This window comes from Bombina bombina, chromosome 1, assembly GCF_027579735.1.
Source record: "Bombina bombina isolate aBomBom1 chromosome 1, aBomBom1.pri, whole genome shotgun sequence".
Taxonomy (NCBI): Eukaryota; Metazoa; Chordata; class Amphibia; order Anura; family Bombinatoridae; genus Bombina; species Bombina bombina.
This window is the reverse complement of record NC_069499.1, coordinates 1,553,536,047-1,553,557,364: the sequence shown is the minus strand read 5'-3', so window position 1 is coordinate 1,553,557,364 and position 21,318 is coordinate 1,553,536,047. Positions and strand designations below refer to the sequence as shown.

Sequence of the window (21,318 nt, the reverse complement as noted above, 5' to 3'; positions counted from 1 at the left end):
CCCAGAGTAATCAGCTCTTTTACCTGTAAAAAAAATACAATACCCCCCCCCCAACATTAAAACCCACCTCCCACATACCCCTACTCTAAAACCCACCCAATCCCCCCTTAAAAAAACCTAACACTAACCCCCTGAAGATCACCCTACCTTGAGCCGTCTTTACCCAGCCGGGCCGAATTCTTCATCCAATCCGGGCGATGGGGTCCTCCATCCGGCAGAAGTCTTCATCCAAGCGGGGCAGAAGAGGTCCTCCATCCAGCAGAAGTCTTCATCCAAGCGGGGCAGAAGAGGTCCTCCATCCGGCTGAAGTCTTCATCCAAGCGGCATCTTCTATCTTCATCCATCCGCGGCTCTATCTTCAAGACCTCCGACGCGAAACATCCTCCTCGGCCGACGGACTAACGACGAATGAAGGTTCCTTTAAATGACGTCATCCAAGATGGTGTCCCTCGAATTCCGATTGGCTGATAGGATTCTATTAGCCAATCGGAATTAAGATAGGAAAAATCTGATTGGCTGATTCAATCAGCCAATCGGATTAACCTCGCATTCTATTGGCTGTTCCGTTCAGCCAATAGAATGCAAGGTCAATCCGATTGGCTGATTGGATCAGCCAATCAGATTTTTCCTATCTTAATTCCGATTGGCTGATAGAATCCTATCAGCCAATCGGAATTCGAGGGACGCCATCTTGGATGACGTCATTTAAAGGAACTTTCATTCGTCGTTAGTCCGTTGGCCGAGGGGGATGTTCCGTGTCAGAGGTCTTGAAGATGGAGCCGCGGATGGATGAAGATAGAAGATGCCGCTTGGATGAAGACTTCGGCCAGAAGGAGGACCTCTTCTGCCCCGCTTGGATGAAGACTTCTGCCGGATGGAGGACCTCTTCTGCCCCGCTTGGATGAAGACTTCTGCCGGATGGAGGACCACATCGCCCGGATTGGATGAAGAATTCGGCCCGGCTGGGTGAAGACGGCTCAAGGTAGGGTGATCTTTAGGGGGTTAGTGTTAGGTTTTTTATAAGGGGGGATTGGGTGGGTTTTAGAGTAGGGGTATGTGGGTGGTGGGTTTTAATGTTGGGGGGGTATTGTATTTTTTTTTACAGGTAAAAGAGCAGATTACTTTGGGGCAATGCACCGCAAAAAGCCCTTTTAAGGGCTGGTAAAAGAGCTGATTACTTTTGTAATTTAGTATAGAGTAGGGAATTTTATTATTTTGGGGGGCTTTTTTATTTTATTAGGGGGATTAGATTAGGTGTAATTAGTTTAAAATATTGTAATCTCTTTTTTATTTTCTGTAATTTAGTGTTGTTTTTTTTCGTAATTTAGTTTATTTAATTTAATTGTATTTAATTGTAGGTAGTTTAGGTAATTAATTTAATTATAGAGTAGTGTTAGGAGTAATTGTAACTTAGGTTAGGGTTTATTTTACAGGTATATTTGTATTTATTTTATCTAGGTAGTTATTAAATAGTTAATAACTATTTAATAACTATTCTACCTAGTTAAAATAAATACAAAGTTGCCTGTAAAATGAAAACAAACCCTAAAATAGCTATAATGTAATATTAGTTATATTGTAGCTATATTAGGGTTTATTTTATAGGTAAGTATTTAGTTTTAAATAGGAATAATTTATTTAATTATAGTAATTTTATTTATATTTATTAAAAATAGATTTAAGTTAGGGGGTGTTAGGGTTAGACTTAGGTTTAGGGGTTAATACATTTAATATAGTAGCGGCGACGTTGGGGGCGGCAGATTAGGGGGTTAATAATTGCAGGTAGGTGGCGGCGATGTTAGGGACGGCAGATTAGGGGTTAATACAAAAAATTATAGTGTTTGCGAGGTGGGAGTGCAGCGGTTTAGGGGTTATTACATTTATTATAGTGGCGGCGATGTCCGGTCGGCAGATTAGGGGTTAAAAAATGTTATTATAGTGTTTGCGATGTGGGGGGGCCTCGGTTTAGGGGTTAATAGGTAGTTTATGGTGTTAGTGTACTTTTTAGCACTTTAGTTAAGAGCTTCATGTTCCGGCGTTAGCCCATAAAACTCTTAACTACTGACTTTTAAATGCGGTAGGAGTCTTGGAGGTAGAGGCTGTACCGCTCACTTCTTTCAAGACTTGTAATACCGGCGTTAGGCAAATCCCATTAAAAAGATAGGATACGCAATTGACGTAAGGGGATTTGCGGTAGCCAAAAGTCGCGGAAGAAAAGTGAGTGGTACACCTTTACCTGCCAAACTCGTAATACCAGTGGGCGTTAAAAAGCAGCGTTAGGACCCCTTAACACTGCTTTTTAAGGCTAACGCAGAACTCATAATCTAGGCGATAGTTAGGGTAGGTTAATTAATAGTTTAAAAATAGTTTCTTTCAATTTTACAGGTAAGTTTTAATTTATTATAAGATAGGGATGTTGTAATTTTAATTTAAAGTTAGCGGCTTGTTAGGTTTAGGGGTTAATAGCTTAATTTAGTTTATGGCGATGTGGGGGGCTGGCGGTTTAGGGGTTAATAGGTTTAGTTAGTGGTAGTGATGTGGGAGGCCAGAGGTTTAGGGGTTAATACATTTATTTAATGGCGGCGGTGTCCGGGAGCGGCGGGATAAGGGTTAATAACTTTATATAGGTTGCGGCGGGGTCCGGGAGCAGCGGGATAGGGGTTAATAACTTTATTTAGGTTGCGGCCGGGTCCGGGAACGGCGGAATAGGGGTTAATAACTTTATTTAGTGGCACTGGCAGCGGGGTCCGGGAGCGGCAGGATAGGGGTTAATAACTTTATTTAGGTTGCGGCAGGGTCCGGGAGCGGTGGCATAGGGGTTAAACATTTTAGAATAGTGGCGGCGTTTATTGACAGGGTATAAATAAAGTTGGTAAAAAAGGCAAATAGACGCGAGATCGATGATTGTTAGTTAACAACAGTGTGATGCTCATCGACCCATACTTGGTGCGCGTCTTTTTGTCAGCTTTTTAAATATGGAGATCGTATTTAGGTCCGCGGCCGTGATGTAAGGCGAGCGTATTGGTGCCGGTGAATGCAGCATAGTTGAGGCTTTGATAAATATCCCCCTTGATCTTAGCCAAAAGGCCCAAATGCAACCCTCATTACATCACTGTTACATACAGGGACCTTCCTAATTTCATTGTCACACACAGGGGCCCTCATTAAAGGGACGTGAAACCCAACATTTTTCTTTCATGATTTAGGTAGAACATACAATTTAAAACAACTTTCCAGTTTACTTCTATTATCAAAATTCCTTCATTCTCTTGGTATCATTTGTTGAAGGAGCAGCAATGCACTACTGGTTTCTAACTGAACACATGGGTGAGGCAATGACAATTGGCATATAGTTGCAGCCACCAATCAGCAGCTAGAACCTAGGTTCTTTGCTGATCCTGAGCTTTCCTAGATAAACCTTTCAGCAAAGGATAACAAGGGAAGGAAGCAAATTAAATTATAGAAGTAAATTGAAAAGTTGTATAAAATAATATGCTCTGTCTAAATCATGAATGTCTAATTATGACTTTACTGTCCCTTTAAGTTATTGACACTAAGTGGGAAAATTTCTTATTTTAGCTTGTTTTATTTCCAGTGCTGCAACTGTTAAAGGGACATGTAACCCAAACTTTTTCTTTTTTAATAAAACAGAGCATGTGATTTTGAACAACGTTCCAGTTTACTTTTAGTATCAAATTTACTTCACTTACTAATATCCTTTGTTGAAGGAGCATTTATGCACTACTGCGAGCTAACTAAACACATCTGGTGAACCAATAAAAGGAGTAATTTATGTGCAGCCACCAATCAGCTGCTAGCTCCCAGCAATGCATTGCTGCTACTGAGCTTACCTAGGTATGCTTTTCAACTACAGATATTAAGAGAAATAAGTAAATTAGATAACAGAAGTAAATTGTAAAGTAGTTTAAAGTCTGCCATAGGGGATAAAATATACTAAAATAAGAAAATACCCTAACTGGGACCTTTCAAAATGTCACACCGCTTTGTACGGCTGTCAAATAAGGGCGGACCCTGATTAAAGGGACAGTCTAGTCAAAATAAAACTTTCACGATTCAGATAGGAGATGCAATTTTAAACAAATTTCCAATTTACTTTTATCATCAAATTTGCTTTCCTCTCTTGGTATTCTTTGTGGAAAGCTAAACCTAGGTAGGCCCATATGCTAATTTTTGAACTGCCTCTTATTTTAGTGAATTTTGACAGTTTTGCACATATAGACAGCGCTAGTTTATGGGTGCCATATAAATAACGTGCTCACTCATGTGGAGTTATTTACGAGTCAGCACTAATTGGTAAAAAAATGTATATCTGTCAAAAGAAATGAAATGAGGGGCAGTCTGCAGAAGCTTAGATACAAGATAATCACAGAGGTAAATGTGTATTAATATAACTGTGTTGGTTATGCAAAACTGGGTAATGGGTAATAAAGTGATTATCTTTTTTCTTTTAAACAATAAACATTCTGGAGTAGACTGTCCCTTTAAATCATTCTCTCATTCTGTAATATCATATAGCATTATTATTCAGTCCCCCTCAGTCACGTGACTTTCCTGACGTCACTCGCAGTGACAGCAAAGATGGCGGCGCCCTTGGTGAGAGCGCTGAGGAGACAGGCGGCAGCTGGGAGAGCACTAAGTACAGCGGGTAACCTGACTGAGAGACGAGACTGAGCGGGGCACGGGGGAAAGATGTGGATTACCGGGGGAGGACATTACAGGGGCACTAACAGTGGGCGGCAGGTTGGGAAACATGCTTGACTGAAGGCGACAACAGAGGAATATTCATCAGCGGCAGTTGTAACGAAGGGTAGTGGTAGACACAGGATAAGAGTACGGTGGTTATGTAGTACCACGGTGGTTGGAGCTAGGCGAGGGGGATATGGATTAGAAAGGCACCGTCCGGGAGGGTTTATAGCAGCACCTGATGATGAGGCGCAAGGTCAGATACTAAGCAGTACTGGGAGCTGAGGAGGAGTGAGAAACTAGGGAAGCACTGGGGGCTGAAGAGCCAGGAACAGAGAGAAGCACTTATTATTGAGGAGATCAGATACTAGATGGGAGCTGAGGAGTGAGAAACTAGGGAAGCACTGGGGGCTGAAGAGCCAGGAACAGAGTGAAACACTTATTATTGAGGAGATCAGATACTAGATGGGAGCTGAGGAGTGAGAAACTAGGGAAGCACTGGGAGCTGAAGATCCGGGAACAGAGAGAAGCACTTATTATTGAGGAGATCAGATACTAGATGGGAGCTGAGGAGTCAGAAAGTAGGGAAGCACTGGGAGCTGAAGATCCGGGAACAGAGTGAAACACTTATTATTGAGGAGATCAGATACTAGATGGGAGCTGAGGAGTGAGAAACTAGGGAAGCACTGGGAGCTGAAGATCCGGGAACAGAGAGAAGCACTTATTATTGAGGAGATCAGATACTAGATGGGAGCTGAGGAGTCAGAAAGTAGGGAAGCACTGGGAGCTGAAGATCCGGGAACAGAGAGAAGCACTTATTATTGAGGAGATCAGATACTAGATGGGAGCTGAGGAGTCAGAAACTAGGGAAGCACTGGGGGCTGAAGAGCCAGGAACAGAGAGAAACACCTATTATTGAGGAGATAAGATACTAGATGGGAGCTGAGGAGTCAGAAACTAGGGAAGCACTGGGGGCTGAAGAGCCAGGAACAGAGAGAAGCACCTATTATTGAGGAGATCAGATACTAGATGGGAGCTGAGGAGTGAGAAACTAGGGAAGCACTGGGGGCTGAAGAGCCAGGAACAGAGAGAAGCACTTATTATTGAGGAGATCAGATACTAGATGGGAGCTGAGGAGTGAGAAACTAGGGAAGCACTGGGGGCTGAAGAGCCAGGAACAGAGAGAAACACTTATTATTGAGGAGATCAGATACTAGATGGGAGCTGAGGAGTCAGAAAGTAGGGAAGCACTGGGAGCTGAAGATCCGGGAACAGAGAGAAGCACTTATTATTGAGGAGATCAGATACTAGATGGGAGCTGAGGAGTGAGAAACTAGGGAAGCACTGGGGGCTGAAGATCCGGGAACAGAGAGAAGCACTTATTATTGAGGAGATCAGATACTAGATGGGAGCTGAGGAGTCAGAAAGTAGGGAAGCACTGGGAGCTGAAGATCCGGGAACAGAGAGAAGCACTTATTATTGAGGAGATCAGATACTAGATGGGAGCTGAGGAGTGAGAAACTAGGGAAGCACTGGGGGCTGAAGAGCCAGGAACAGAGTGAAACACTTATTATTGAGGAGATCAGATACTAGATGGGAGCTGAGGAGTGAGAAACTAGGGAAGCACTGGGGGCTGAAGAGCCAGGAACAGAGAGAAACACTTATTATTGAGGAGATCAGATACTAGATGGGAGCTGAGGAGTCAGAAAGTAGGGAAGCACTGGGAGCTGAAGATCCGGGAACAGAGAGAAGCACTTATTATTGAGGAGATCAGATACTAGATGGGAGCTGAGGAGTGAGAAACTAGGGAAGCACTGGGGGCTGAAGATCCGGGAACAGAGAGAAGCACTTATTATTGAGGAGATCAGATACTAGATGGGAGCTGAGGAGTCAGAAAGTAGGGAAGCACTGGGAGCTGAAGATCCGGGAACAGAGAGAAGCACTTATTATTGAGGAGATCAGATACTAGATGGGAGCTGAGGAGTCAGAAACTAGGGAAGCACTGGGAGCTGAAGATCCGGGAACAGAGAGAAGCACTTATTATTGAGGAGATCAGATACTAGATGGGAGCTGAGGAGTCAGAAACTGAGACAATGCAGTGTGGCTGTGGAGTATTTGGAACAAGCAACGTGGGATGAGGACCAAGGTCAGGTACTATATAGGTAAAATGAGTTAGAGTGATAAACTGAGAGACTAAGGAGGCACAGGGGGTAGGTGGCATATAGCAAAGCCCAAAGGGGGGCTCCATGGAGTGAGGAACAACACTGTAGGGAGCATTGTAAGATGTGGAGCAAGGTACAGAGACTAGAGAGGCACTGTGTAGTGAGTAAAACATTCTAGGTGGAGGCATAATATTAGGGAATATACTATATCAGTTCTGAGAGTCAGTGAACAGATTTGAGGCACAGGAAGCTAAGAAGTAATGGATAGTGGTGACTGAGAAACCACTGAATTAGAAAGGCACTGGTGGCTGAGGATTGAAGAAAGCAAGAGAACAGAGGCACTAAGGTATGGGGAGATCAGAGTTGCTGCAAGGGAATGAAGAGCAGAGAAAGAGGGCTGAGGAACAATGGGCAGAGATAGCTGCTAGAGGTTGAAGAGCAAGGGAAATATACCAAGGGCTTGTAGGTAATGGAATGGTACAGGGCAGCTCATGTTTAAAAGCAGATATTAAGTAGATGATTGACAAGAAGAGAGCAGTGGTAATGTTCTTAGGTTCTATAGACACTAGGGAATTCAACAAGTCATGCCACAGTCTCTTCCATATAGTTTATGCATAACTGGGCAATTAACTGTTATCTTACAGGTTTACTAAATCCCTACTCCTTGTAAACCTATATGGATAACAGGGACTTGGTGAGGAGTCATTTCGAAACTCCTGTGTGTTTTTTAACTAGCGACTGGTTACTTGCCGATATAGGATGATCTAATACTTACTATTTAAAGCGCAACAAGAATATGAATACCAAATGCAATTGATAGTTTAATCAAGTCAAATTTTTAGTACTAAGGATCATTCGAGTATCGCCACTACAAACAGGGCGCAACCATGTTTGCTGTCTGTTAACTACCAGATATTTAGTTATCTGATAACCGTAAACCCAATTCAATGAATTATAGGTTAATACCACTTAACAAATATTTACTCATGTTTGGTTCAAATATTTTAAGCCAGTGTTTCAGTATAACAATTACATAGACACTAGATACTTGTTAACAGCTAAGTGCAGATATTCAGTGTCATTAGATTCTGGCAACAAATGTTTCAACACTAAATTTTGCTACTTTATTACACTAACAACTGTTATGAACACTAAAGAACCCAATATTGGTCAACTGGAAACACAGAATCGTTTTATGTATAATCTATATATCTACAAATATTAAAGAACTTTAAGCCGACCAACAAACATTGCTCTTTATTACATTGAAACAACATTATTACAATATTGTTTACCTGATATATTTGGTTTAGCATATGACAATTAATATTAAGTTTCTAACGTAGTTCTAACAAAATCTATACAATAATCTGAGAGGTTCATCAACCCCTTTGCCTAGCATTGATTCTTATGACTAAGCAAACAGCACCACAGCTGATATGATTTATTATATACCTATTTAAAATACTAGGACTCCCACACATATCCCTTCTATATTGCTTATTTCTCATGATTTGCGCACTATATCAGATGTCTCCACATATTAACAAGTTCTCCAGTGAGTGTTTTTTATATTTTTCCAATTTGTATAACAAATTTATCCAATTTAATAAAGGTTAAAGGGACAGTAAACACCAGAATTTTTGTTGTTTAAAAAGGTAGATAATCCCTTTATTACCCATTCCCCAATTTTGCATAACCAACACAGTTATAATAATATACTTTTTACCTCTGTGATTACCTTGTATCTAAGCCTCTGCAGACTGCTCCTTATCTCGGTTATATTAATATACTTTTTACCTCTGTGATTACCTTATATCTAAGCCTCTGCAGACTGTTCCTTATCTCGGTTATATTAATATACTTTTTACCTCTGTGATTACCTTGTATCTATGCCTCTGCAAACTGCCCCCTTATTTCAGTTCTTTTGACAGACTTGTATTTTTAGCCAATTAGTGCTTGCTCTTAGGAGCTTCACGTGCCGGAGCTCAATGTTATCTATATGAAACACATGAACTAACGCCCTCTAGTGGTGAAAAACTGTCAAAATGCTTTCTGATTAAAGGCAGTCTACAAGGTCTAAGAAATTAGCTCATGATTTAGCTTTCAACTAAGAATACCAAGAGAACAAAGCAAAATTGGTAATTGGTAAAAGTAAATTGGAAAGTTGTTGAAAATGACATGCCCTATTTAAATCATGAAAGATTTTTTTTTACTTTACTGTCCCTTTAAGTTTTAATATTATTGTTTGGTACCCATCTTCTCCGGTTGAGGAACATTTTTATTGAATAAACAGGAATGTTCCTGTTGAGAGACTCTTGAGTGCTACAAGTGTATTCTTAAGAGGGCCTTTAACCCTCCATGATTTTTCTAATCTTCATTATGTCTGGCTACTACTTGTTTACCTGCATGTGGTGCCTATAATGTACACGTCACTGATGGGTACTGGAGAGTGTGAGAAGACTGCAGGTCCTGGTTGCCATACTGCAGCCAACCTTAATAAAAGCAGGGAGCAGGTACACAATGCAAAGGGGCCACAAGGAAGCTGCAGGAGAGAAGGCCCTATATTTTAATTGCGGCTTCTAATGTATTTTTTATTCATACTTAGGGTTAAAGCCCTTTTAGCCCCTAGCCCTGCTCCTTGGCAGTGCAACTGGGTGATACAAAAGCAGAACAAGGGCAAGAGGGAGCATGCATAAACAGAAACGGGGAACAAGGGAATAAGTGATGGAGGAAAAAAACAGAAGGTTTTTTGTTTTGTTTGTAAACAAAAAGGTTGTGGGTGAAGACTGAGCCTTTAGTGAGACAGATGCCTGAAGTATTCACATTTCTAATGTTTGCCTTTTTCAGCTGCCCTCTGTAAACGAGTTGACCCCTTGGGCCCTCTCATTTAAAACAATGGTGTGGGTGAAGCGCTGAATCTTAATCTCCAAAGCCTCACTATAAAACTATCCCCTTCCTGGATAGTAACAATTAGAATAATAGATTTTAAAAAGTGGGCGCTTAAAGCAGGAGATTCAGTAGATATGCACAAGTTACAATTTCCTCTGTAGGGAATAGATCAGACTATGGGGGATGATGTCCAAACTACTGCCGTTCAGAAATCTTAATAAACAAATCTGATATATTTAAATATTTTATTTAATATATTTAAATGTTTCAAGAACAATTCAAAAATTCAAAAACACTAATTAATATTCAAGATTAAAACAATAATTCATATTCAAAATCTAAAACAATATCCATTCACTTCCAACTATAGTTGCTCTTTCAGCCGTACACACACTCCCTCAAACACTCCCTAAAACAATATAGTAAAGATGGTTATAAAAACAATATAATACAACAGTCTAAATGCAAGCTTGAATAAGTGTCAAAAACCAGAAGTAGCAATATATTCCCAAAAGGGATCAACAGGTAATATTGTCTATTCCTGATAACAAAGTTGTGCACAGTATTTTACACAAGTCCGCTACAGCAAGGTGAGGTGCCAGGTCTTAGTATCTTTAAAATTGATTAACCCCAAATGAGAACAGCCGTCGGTCTTTTTTCACCGGCGCTGTATTCAGTTTGCAAAAAAGGGGGGGTAGTCCGTAAGACTTCAGTACTTTACGAAGATCTCCGTTACGGTCCTGTATATTTAGAGGCTATCCGCCTTCTTACCGTTACTCCACTGTATTTCAGCCGTTCTGCTGCAAACAATTGACCGCACACCGGCGGCTTCCAAGACTCCTACGTCACCTGGTATCCGGAACCTCCAGGTGAATCACACTTGCGCAAGTCTATTACGAGGTGTAGGAAGACCTCTAGTCCTGATTCTGTGACCGCTCTTTAGTACTTACACAGTACGCGGTTGAAAGATCCTCCAGTCTTTCTCTATCAAATAGACTTGTAGCAGAAAAAGACAGTTTGTTTGTGTAGTGACAGGGTAATTTTTCTACGCGTTTCAACCCGTGTGGGTCTTTATCACGTGCCGGAGCTCAATGTTATCTATATGAAACACATGAACTAACGCCCTCTAGTGGTGAAAAACTGTCAAAATGCTTTCTGATTAAAGGCAGTCTACAAGGTCTAAGAAATTAGCTCATGATTTAGCTTTCAACTAAGAATACCAAGAGAACAAAGCAAAATTGGTAATTGGTAAAAGTAAATTGGAAAGTTGTTGAAAATGACATGCCCTATTTAAATCATGAAAGATTTTTTTTTACTTTACTGTCCCTTTAAGTTTTAATATTATTGTTTGGTACCCATCTTCTCCGGTTGAGGAACATTTTTATTGAATAAACAGGAATGTTCCTGTTGAGAGACTCTTGAGTGCTACAAGTGTATTCTTAAGAGGGCCTTTAACCCTCCATGATTTTTCTAATCTTCATTATGTCTGGCTACTACTTGTTTACCTGCATGTGGTGCCTATAATGTACACGTCACTGATGGGTACTGGAGAGTGTGAGAAGACTGCAGGTCCTGGTTGCCATACTGCAGCCAACCTTAATAAAAGCAGGGAGCAGGTACACAATGCAAAGGGGCCACAAGGAAGCTGCAGGAGAGAAGGCCCTATATTTTAATTGCGGCTTCTAATGTATTTTTTATTCATACTTAGGGTTAAAGCCCTTTTAGCCCCTAGCCCTGCTCCTTGGCAGTGCAACTGGGTGATACAAAAGCAGAACAAGGGCAAGAGGGAGCATGCATAAACAGAAACGGGGAACAAGGGAATAAGTGATGGAGGAAAAAAACAGAAGGTTTTTTGTTTTGTTTGTAAACAAAAAGGTTGTGGGTGAAGACTGAGCCTTTAGTGAGACAGATGCCTGAAGTATTCACATTTCTAATGTTTGCCTTTTTCAGCTGCCCTCTGTAAACGAGTTGACCCCTTGGGCCCTCTCCCCAATGAGCAATTTGAGGGTAAGGACTTGGAGTCGCTTGAGAAATATCGCAGCTTCTCCCGGTATTATAGAGTTGCTGATGCAGAAATCAGGAAACCCCGCTGGTGGAAGACTTATCAACAGTACCTGGATGCTAAGGAAGGTATTGAATGAAGAAGAATCATCTTTGACACAACTCCAATTTATTATATTATAACATAATTACTCTCTACCATGCCATTTATCATAATGATTCTACTATAGGCCTGTTTATATATTTAAGGGTTTTTCCTTACTAGAGCCTAAGTAAATCAACCGTAGTATCATGAATAACCCTGTGGTTATTGGGGTCATACTGTATTTGCGTAATAGAGGGTGTGCTACAGATGATTATATTGCCTTTTCATGCCCCCAGATAACAGGCAAGAGCTAGTAAACATTGGGTTCCCTTATCACACTCCTCACCACCCAACAACTGCGCAGGCACGAAAGAAGATTCTGAAAGAAAACCATAAGAATGCAGACCTGGAGAGAGCCTCACGGACCCGCACATGTATGTAATATAATAATCATGCACATCACATTCCACGAGGCTGTTGATACTGACAGTATTGTTAGCTTATATCATAATAATTATTTGCTCATTTCCATTATTGCTGGAAGCTTTTTACTATTGGTCAAATTTTTGGTTTACAGTTCAGGTTAAAGCTCGGATAGCGGAGTGCACCCTTTGGCCCTTAACTTGACCTGTCCTTATGTCCTAAATATTAATATAGTCACCAGTGCAGCAGTACTTCAAATAAAGTAAAATGTTTATTCTATTACAAAAATACAGATATAAAGAATATGTTCTTGATTAGGTCTAGTACAAACTAAATACACAGCCAACATTTGAAGGTATAAGAACCTCCTCTTAATCATCTATATACCCAATTAACCGTTTGTAGCTTGTGTATTTAACTTTGGACTATATAAACGCAAGCTCCCAGTACCCAGTGTAGGGTGATCTTATTTCTGTAGTGTAGGGGTCCCTCTTCACCCTCCGTTATTACTCCCAAACAGCTCTCTAACTCTCCCACTGATCACCGCCATCTTAGGTACTGGCAGCTAGTCTGCCAGTCTCCTGTATAAGGTATTTTTTTAAAATTTTTATTAAAAAAAAGAAAAAAATCCTGTATAATAGGGATCCCCCCTCAAAGCGATCAGTAATTTAGTGTAGGGACCCACCTCTCCCGTTGGGCCGCCCATCCACCTTCTTTCCCTCCCATACCACCCACCAATACAGACACTGTCTGTGTCACTGTATCAGTGATCTGTGCTCCCTTACCATATGAAGGCAGATGCATTCTGCCCCTCTTTTGTGGTTTCTGCTGTCAACCTGACAACGCAACCACAACCTTCCCCACAGTGTTGGACGTAGGTACTATGTCAACATAGAATGCTGGGCAAAGTACTGTGTAACCTAGTACCTACGTCCATATCGCAAAGTGGGTTAAAGGCGATCAGAAAGGCACACAGTGTGTAGCTATAAAGCAAATTCATTGCTGCAGCAACAAATAAATTATTCATATTAAAAATCTTCTCCAGCAAGGCACCCATGCTCCCAATCAGCACAGTGGTGGGTACAGTCAGTAGGCTGCCGCCAACCCCTTCCTTTTACTACTATGCTTGCTCATGATTCTGCCAAGATTCCCAATACAGATAGGCTGCATATGCTCATTCCTGTGCCTTCTCATTCAGAAAGCCAAGAGAAGCAACATGCACAATAGAAAGCAATGCCACAATTGTTAGCCTTCCAGTTGGCTTTTCCATTCTCTGCTTAAAGGGACAGTAAACTCTTTTCAGCTTATCTGTCATTTCTACTGAAGCCAAACAATGGAGTCTTTGTTTAAAGAATGAAAGTGGCAAGGCCAATTATCTACAGACTAAGTCTGGATTGGCTCCTCTAAATATTGCATGTGGGGGGTGGAGCTTGACCATTTAAAACAATTTTGTAATTACAAAGTGTTTGCTGTTCCTTTTCAAGACATTAAAAACTTTGTGCTGACTTGGGAAATTTTACTGTATCAGGTTCTGAAGGTAAAATATTAATTTGCTGTAGCAGCTTTGCTTTTATAGCTATATACTGTGTGAAGTACCGGACCGACCTCTACACAGCTTAGACGGCATTCAGAAGACACCAGAGGCTGGAGACGGATGTTTTTTTTTTAACATTTTTAATATTAAGTACGTCAGTTTGTTACACGAATATTAGCATTTACTCTATTTGATGAGAATCTCTCTTACACAACATACAAAGAGGATTTTACTTAGTTTTTTTGTATACGTTCGCCAAAATGATTTTAAATGAACTTCAAAATATATATATAAAGTAATTTCTAAAAAATAAATGTTATAATCATGTATGTGTATATGTGTCAAATAGCCGGTGACCCAGCACTCAAACCTTTGTCCACATACAATGACCTGGGTGCAGTCCTCCAATATCTGAGAAGTTGTTTTTCTCCGTTGGGAACACAGCAGGATGCCGTAGTAAGATATGATTTGTCTTGAAGAAGGCTCCAGGATAGAGCCGAAACGTCAACAACAATTATCTATGTACTTTTGATGTATTAAACATTTCAAGAATTTAAATCCTGTGAGTGCCCACCTTCTCCACGCACATAAACTTTTAATACCATATTGTGTGCACTGTGGTTCGGTTATTTATCTGTAGCTTGTGCGCCCGGACATAACACGGTACATGTGTGTGTTTTATTCCTTTTATTTCAATTGTAGTAGGGAACAAGGTTTGATACTGGGCGCATGTAATTATTTTTGGGATGAGAGATTGTGTTTTTAGCTATGTACTGTGAACCTTACAGATAGTATTTAAATGAGCTGTAACATTTACTGTCTTTTGAATTATTTAGTTAACAATTATTTATAGTTGGATACCACTAGGGGAATATTTTATTAAAATGTAATTATAAGGAGATGAATGTATGTAACATTGCAATTCAGCCAGTGGAGTGTGTGTATAAAGAGATAACACAACAAACAAAGGGGTTGTCCTTATACCTTTTTAAATGTAAGCTGTTTATTTAGTTTCGATTGCTAATGAGGGTCTGAAGTGTCTTTTATATCTGTCATTTGGTTACTGAATACACATTTATGCTTTATTTGAAGTGCTGCTGCATTGGTGACTCTGTTTTATGGACTTGTGCTTAAGTGCAAGGCCCAGCAGGTTTGGACCCTTTAACTCTCACCGGTGCTGGGTGTTACTGATATTACTCTTTATGCCTTCACAGTGAGCATCCCCCTGGATGAGGTTCGAACAGAGTGGGAGAAGACTAGTGGCCCATACCATGTGCAGCGTGTGGCTGAGCATTATGGCGTGTATAAAGATCTGTTTGGAGAGGCAACGTTTGTACCTTCTGTTTTCCTGAGAGTTTACTACAGCAAAGGAGAGGATTTTGCAATGCCAGTTTATTATGGGAACGTGGTGACTGCATCTGAGGTTACTGTCCATTCACTGAGCACATAGATAACTATAGCCTGCATGGCACAAGCCACTCATCTTGATGTTTGTCTCTTAGGCAGCTGTACCTCCTGAAGTGACATTTGAAGCTGAAGAAGGTTCCCTGTGGACTCTGTTGCTCACCAATCCAGGTCTGTTACAGGGACGTGAAATTGAAATTATTTCTTTCCTGATTCAGATAAGAGCGTATTATTGAAACAAAAAAAGAAAGGGCGCCTCCTAGTGTAGCCAATTTTTGTAAGTAGATAATATATATTAGCAGATTTTGTACTCACATGTAGTGAAGGCAACGATAATGCCTAGGTAGATGGTCTGGAAACTTATCAGTGTCCCAGTTGACTGTGCACCATGAGAAGGGCTGCTCCTCTTGAATGGAAAAGATCTGGAAAACTGGAAAAATATACAGAGGGCGACTCCTAGTGCAAATCAGTTGATACAGTTGTAAGCCCCAAATGATCCCTTTAGAGAGATACTCACATATTATGGAGCACACTATAGTGCTAATGAGGCAAGCTGGGTATATTATGGTGGCCCAGCGCACATAACACTCTGGCAAGCAGTGGATCAATGTAGCAAATAAAAGATAGGAGACTCCAGAAGTATATCAAAAATGAGTTTTATAAAAATAAATAAATGAACAATAAGTAAAACTGATTGTTTTTATGTTCATTTATTTATTTTTATAAAACTCATTTTTGATATACTTCTGGAGTCTCCTATCTTTTATTTGCTACATTGATCCACTGCTTGCCAGAGTGTTATGTGCGCTGGGCCACCATAATATACCCAGCTTGCCTCATTAGCACTATAGTGTGCTCCATAATATGTGAGTATCTCTCTAAAGGGATCATTTGGGGCTTACAACTGTATCAACTGATTTGCACTAGGAGTCGCCCTCTGTATATTTTTCCAGTTTTCAAGAGCGTATTATTGTCCTCTTGGTATGTTTTATGAAGAATAATACCAATGTAGGTTTAGAAGTGTGCACGTCTGGAAAACTATATGGCATCAGTTTGCACAATTTAACTTTTTTTTTTTTTTTTTTTTTTTTTTTTTTAAAGCATTGTTTCAAAATATTTCTGCAATATAGTACTTAAAGGGACAGTCTACTCCATATTATTTTTTTTATCTTTTAAAAAGATAGATAATCTCTTTATTACCAATTCCCCAGTTTTGCATAACCAACACTGTTATATTAATACACATTTTACCTCTGTTATTGCCTTGTATCTAAGCCTCTGCAGACTGTCCCCTTATCTCAGTTCTTTTGACAGAAATGCATTTTATCCAATCAGTGCTGACTCATAAATAACGCCATGGGAGTGAGCACAGCATTTTCTATATGAACTAGAGCTGTCTAGCTGTTAAAAACTGTCAAAATGTACTGTGATAAGAGGCGGCCTTCAAGGGCTTAGAAATTTGCGTATGAGCCTATCTAGGTTTAGCTTTCAGACAACAAAGCAAATTTGATGATAAAAGTAAATTGGAAAGATGTTTACAATTACATGCCCTATATGAGTCATGAAAGTTTATTTTTGACTTAACTGTCCCTTTAACAATGTACAGCATTGTTTTAAAAAAGGTTGTTGCAAAACAAGTTTAGGATATACAACATTATGGGAGACCTTTTTATCTGAGTGATTTCCAAATTACTTGGTGTTTCAGGGTGCCAAATCATTGTCTTCTGTTCATGCTCAGTCATCTCACATTTACTTCCTTCCACAGATGGCCACTTGAGGGATACAGAATCGGAATATGTGCATTGGCTAGTGTGAGTAGATGCCATGTGACCTGCTGGTCCTATCGGTGTCCCAGTCTTTTTTTATTTCTGCCATAACCTTCAGTCTCATATCTGTTAACAAGCACTATCTCTGTATTGTATCTGAACCATCTCTATTACTCTCCAGTTGTTCTCATGTCTCTTCAGATTACCAGCTACTCATTCTGTGTCCATCAACAATCTTCTACTCTCTCTTGTCTTTCAACCTTTATCCCCCATGTCTCTCTCAAGAATTGTGTTCTCTCTTGCATGCCATTTTCACATTACTTTCTCTATCTAGAGGGAATATCCCTGGAAACCAAGTTTATTCTGGTGAGGAGATCTGCCATTACTTTCCCCCATTCCCAGCTCAGGGCACTGGGTACCACAGACACATCTTCCTTCTGTTTAAGCAGGAAAAGCACATTGATTACCAGGATGAGCTCCGACCAAACCCCTGGTGAGACCTAATAGATCTCTTCATACCTTCTTATTTATTTGTTTCTCTCAATTTTTCACTAATCTGTATTATGCTATTCCTTCCCATCTCTCCTAACGCCACAGCCACAGCCTGAAGATGAGAACATTTAGAACGTTGGATTTCTACAAGAAATATGAAGATTATCTTACTCCAGCCAGCCTGTCTTTCTTCCAGTGCAAGTGGGAGGACAGTGTTACATCTGTGTACCATAATTTGTTGAGTGAGTGAAAATTATCTATCAATATATATATAAATTGTTTTCATTATTTCCATTTCTGCACTATATCTCTCTCTCTCGAGAGAGAGAGAGAGAGAGAGCGAGAGAGAGAGAATCACCTCTATGCTGATGACACCCAGATCTACCTCTCCACCCCTGCTCTCCATCTGTCCTTTCTCATGTCAGCGACTGCTTATCTGGTATTTCTTCCTGGATGGCCTCTCACCACCTAAGGATTAACATGTCCAAGACTGAGCTCCTTCTTATCCCCCCCCCCCTCAAGCTCTACGCTGACTTCTGACGGCTTCACCATTTCCCCATTGCCCCAAGTCCCCTGCTTTGGAGTTAAACTTGACTCAAATCTATCCTTCGTCCCCCATATCCAATCGCTTTCTACATCCTGCCGCAACCATCTATGCAATATTTCCAATATTCGCCTTTTTCTAAGCGCTGACACCACAAAGCAAATAATCCACTCCCTTGTTATTTCCCGACTTGACTACTGCATAACGAATAACTTACTCGCTGGCCTTCCTCTTTCCCGCCTCTCTCCCCTTCAATCCATCCTAAATGCCTCGGCCAGGCTGAACCACCTTTCCCGTCGCTCTGTATCTGCTGCACTTCTCTGCGAGTCCCTTCATTGGCTCCCCATTCACAGCAGAATTAAATTCAAAATTCTCACCCTTACATACAAAGCTCTCACCAACACCGCTCCCCCTCTACCTATCCTCTCTAATACACAAGTATACTCTAGCCCTCCCACTAAGATACAACAATGACCTGCTCCTTGCATCCACAACTATCACCTCCTCTCATGCTAGACTGCAGGACTTCTGTCGTGCAGCACCTACCCTCTGGAACACTCTCCCTCGTGCTGTCAGGCTTTGCCCTAATCTTTCTTCTTTTAAATGATCCCTGAATACTTTTCTGTTCAGAGAAGCCTACCACCTAACTCAATAATAAATTAATTTCACTTACCTAACATTTTCCTCATCTAACTCTGTATTAACATCTTTCTCAATCTTGCAGTCCTCACCTCCTGTTTCTCAACCTCCTACCCTTCTAGATTGTAAGTTCCCACGGGAATAGGGCCCTCAATCCCTCCTGTATGTGTTTGTAAATGTTGTCCTGTCTCTTTCAAGTCTTTTACTGTTTTATTTATATGAATTGTATCCATGGACAGCGCTGCAGAATATGTTGGCGCTTCATAAATAAAGTATAATAATAATAATAATAATAATAATAATAATAATATATATATACACACACACAGTGTATGTATGTGTGTGTGTGTATATGTGTATATATATATATATATATATATATATATATATATATATATATATATATATTAGTGCCACTGAGCACCCAGGGCTGAGCATGTTGCTGGGTCATGGGATGTGTACCCGGTCTGGTCTTGGAGTGCAGTCCCCTTCCGTGTTTTGTATATTTCTGGGTGATTACATATGCCTGTGCACCCCTCACTTGTTCCCAGTTTGTTTGGATTTGAGAGCTTGCATTGTGTGGCTGTGTTAGGGACTTAGGTATTGGAAAGGACCTTGACGTGGTACCTGAGCTTGTCCCATTTGGCCAGATGCCGTAACTAACCTTTCCATTTTTGCTTTTAAATCTTTACTGTGAGCTTGCTGGTGAGTGCATGTTTTTTTATGTGTTGTATTAATTTGTTTTGTAATTTCCCTATGGTTCTTGCACCCACTCCTGTCTGGGGTTAACTGCCTGTGACCTTGTGACAGCACAGCTTTTTGTGAGGGCCACTGAGCACCCAGGGCTGAGCATATTGCTGGGTCATGGAATGTGTACCCGGTCCGGTCTTGGAGTGCAGTCCCCTTCCGTTTTCTGTGTGTGTATATGTGTGTGTGTATATATATATATATATATATTTCTCTGTTTATACTTATCACTCCTTTTTGCCTCTGTTAATGATTTGCTTGTCTCACTTGTTTGTTTCTTCCTTTAGACATGAAGGAGCCCATCTTTGACTATGAGCGCCCTCCAGTCTATCACCCTAAGCAAGTGAAATATCCACACAAGCAGCCCCTGAGATATTTCGATCGGTATCGGGATACTGAGGAACCAAGATATGGAATTTACTGATCTGTTAAAATTCATCAGATGTAGATCGAATGGAGATGTGGGGTCTTACTGTGTATTTAGGCCGTATATCGGACGTGGTGGCCCAGTTGTGGCTTATCCACCCGCTACTTATTTAGCTCAGCAATAACTCTACACCTTCCATTTATAGAGATTTGCTTAGAGTATGGCACATTAACTTGTGTGCGACAGTACATTGTGGGAATGTATATTCTATCCAGTATTATGATGCTCTCGGAATGTGGTGCCATCATACTTTTGTACATTATATTTTGAAATAAAATAAACATTCTAAAACTCATCTCTTTTAGTTATTTTAGCAATTGAATGTAATGGGTTGGTTCTCTATTCCAGCAATTTCTTTTATGCCCTTTTTATTATTCTTTGGGCTGTATTCACAAAGAGATGAATTGTAGGTGATTTGAAATCTTTCATTAATGATGCATTATCAAGGGCCAAACCCATTGAGTATATCCTGCAAGAGGAGCTAAGTTAGCCCTGCACAATGCATAGTTAATGCTGCATACGGTTTACCAGCAATTGTCCTATTTTAGGTAAATTGTACACAGCATTAACTATGCAATATGCAGGGCTAACTCAGCTGCTCTTGCAGGAGATACTCACTGGGTTTGGCCTTACATAATCCATAGTTAATGTCAGAAATTGAAATGTTTCAGTTCACCTGCCATTCACCTCTTAATAAATGGACCCCTCTGAGCCAATATGCAAAAGTTCTCCTGATTTATTCATTTGCTCTATTGTTTCTTGTGGCATAAAAGCTGTGTAATAAATTCCCAGTTATAAAAGGACATTTCGAGTAAGGTAATTAGTTATAGCGCATATTATTTGTAAATAGTCAGACACCGTTAAGCAAATCCCACACTTTTTGTCACTCGCGTCTAGCCTCCTAGATTGTAAGTTCTTCTAATGATTAATATATACCTTTACGATCATGTATTGAGTGCTATGGAATATTGTTGTGCTTTACAAATGATGATGATTATACTAATATAAATAAGAGGGTCTACCAAAATGTATTTTAATATTTTGGGAAACAGCCCATTTAGCACTGCTAATACCTTATGAAGGACACATTTGCATACTGTCATGTTTAATTGTTTTAATAACCCTGCAATATGCTACAGAATTTGCTTGATTAGTGTGTGATCTTTCATATCTGTCCCTAATTGCCCACAGCAAGAGCTAAGGCCTACTTATGTGTTTCAAGGGACAGATATGAGGTAAGCCTACTCATAATGCATTTCAAGGAACAGATATGAGGTAAGGCCTACTGATAATGCCTTTCAGTGGACAGATATGAGGTACGCCTACTCATAATGCATTTCAAGGGACAGATATGAGGTAAGGCCTACTCATAATGCGTTTCAAGGGACTGATATGAGGTAAGATCTACTCATAAGGCCTTTTTAATGGACAGATATGAGGTAAGCCTACTCATAATGCATTTCAAGGAACAGATATGAGGTAAGGCCTACTCATAATG

The 21,318-nt window shown here is 40.3% G+C and overlaps 1 protein-coding gene across 1 annotated transcript; it reads left to right on the top strand.

Moving 5' to 3' along the window:
- The first annotated feature begins 4,587 nt into the window (after positions 1 to 4,587).
- Positions 4,588 to 20,115, top strand: MRPL38 (mitochondrial ribosomal protein L38). Its single transcript, XM_053709175.1, has 9 exons — positions 4,588 to 4,666; positions 11,709 to 11,888; positions 12,141 to 12,278; positions 15,016 to 15,224; positions 15,304 to 15,376; positions 16,971 to 17,016; positions 17,306 to 17,464; positions 17,569 to 17,705; positions 19,681 to 20,115. The coding sequence occupies exons 1-9, from the start codon at positions 4,600 to 4,602 to the stop codon at positions 19,815 to 19,817; spliced, it is 1,146 nt and encodes a 381-aa protein (XP_053565150.1). The 5' UTR covers positions 4,588 to 4,599; the 3' UTR covers positions 19,818 to 20,115.
- Positions 20,116 to 21,318: the final 1,203 nt, after the last annotated feature.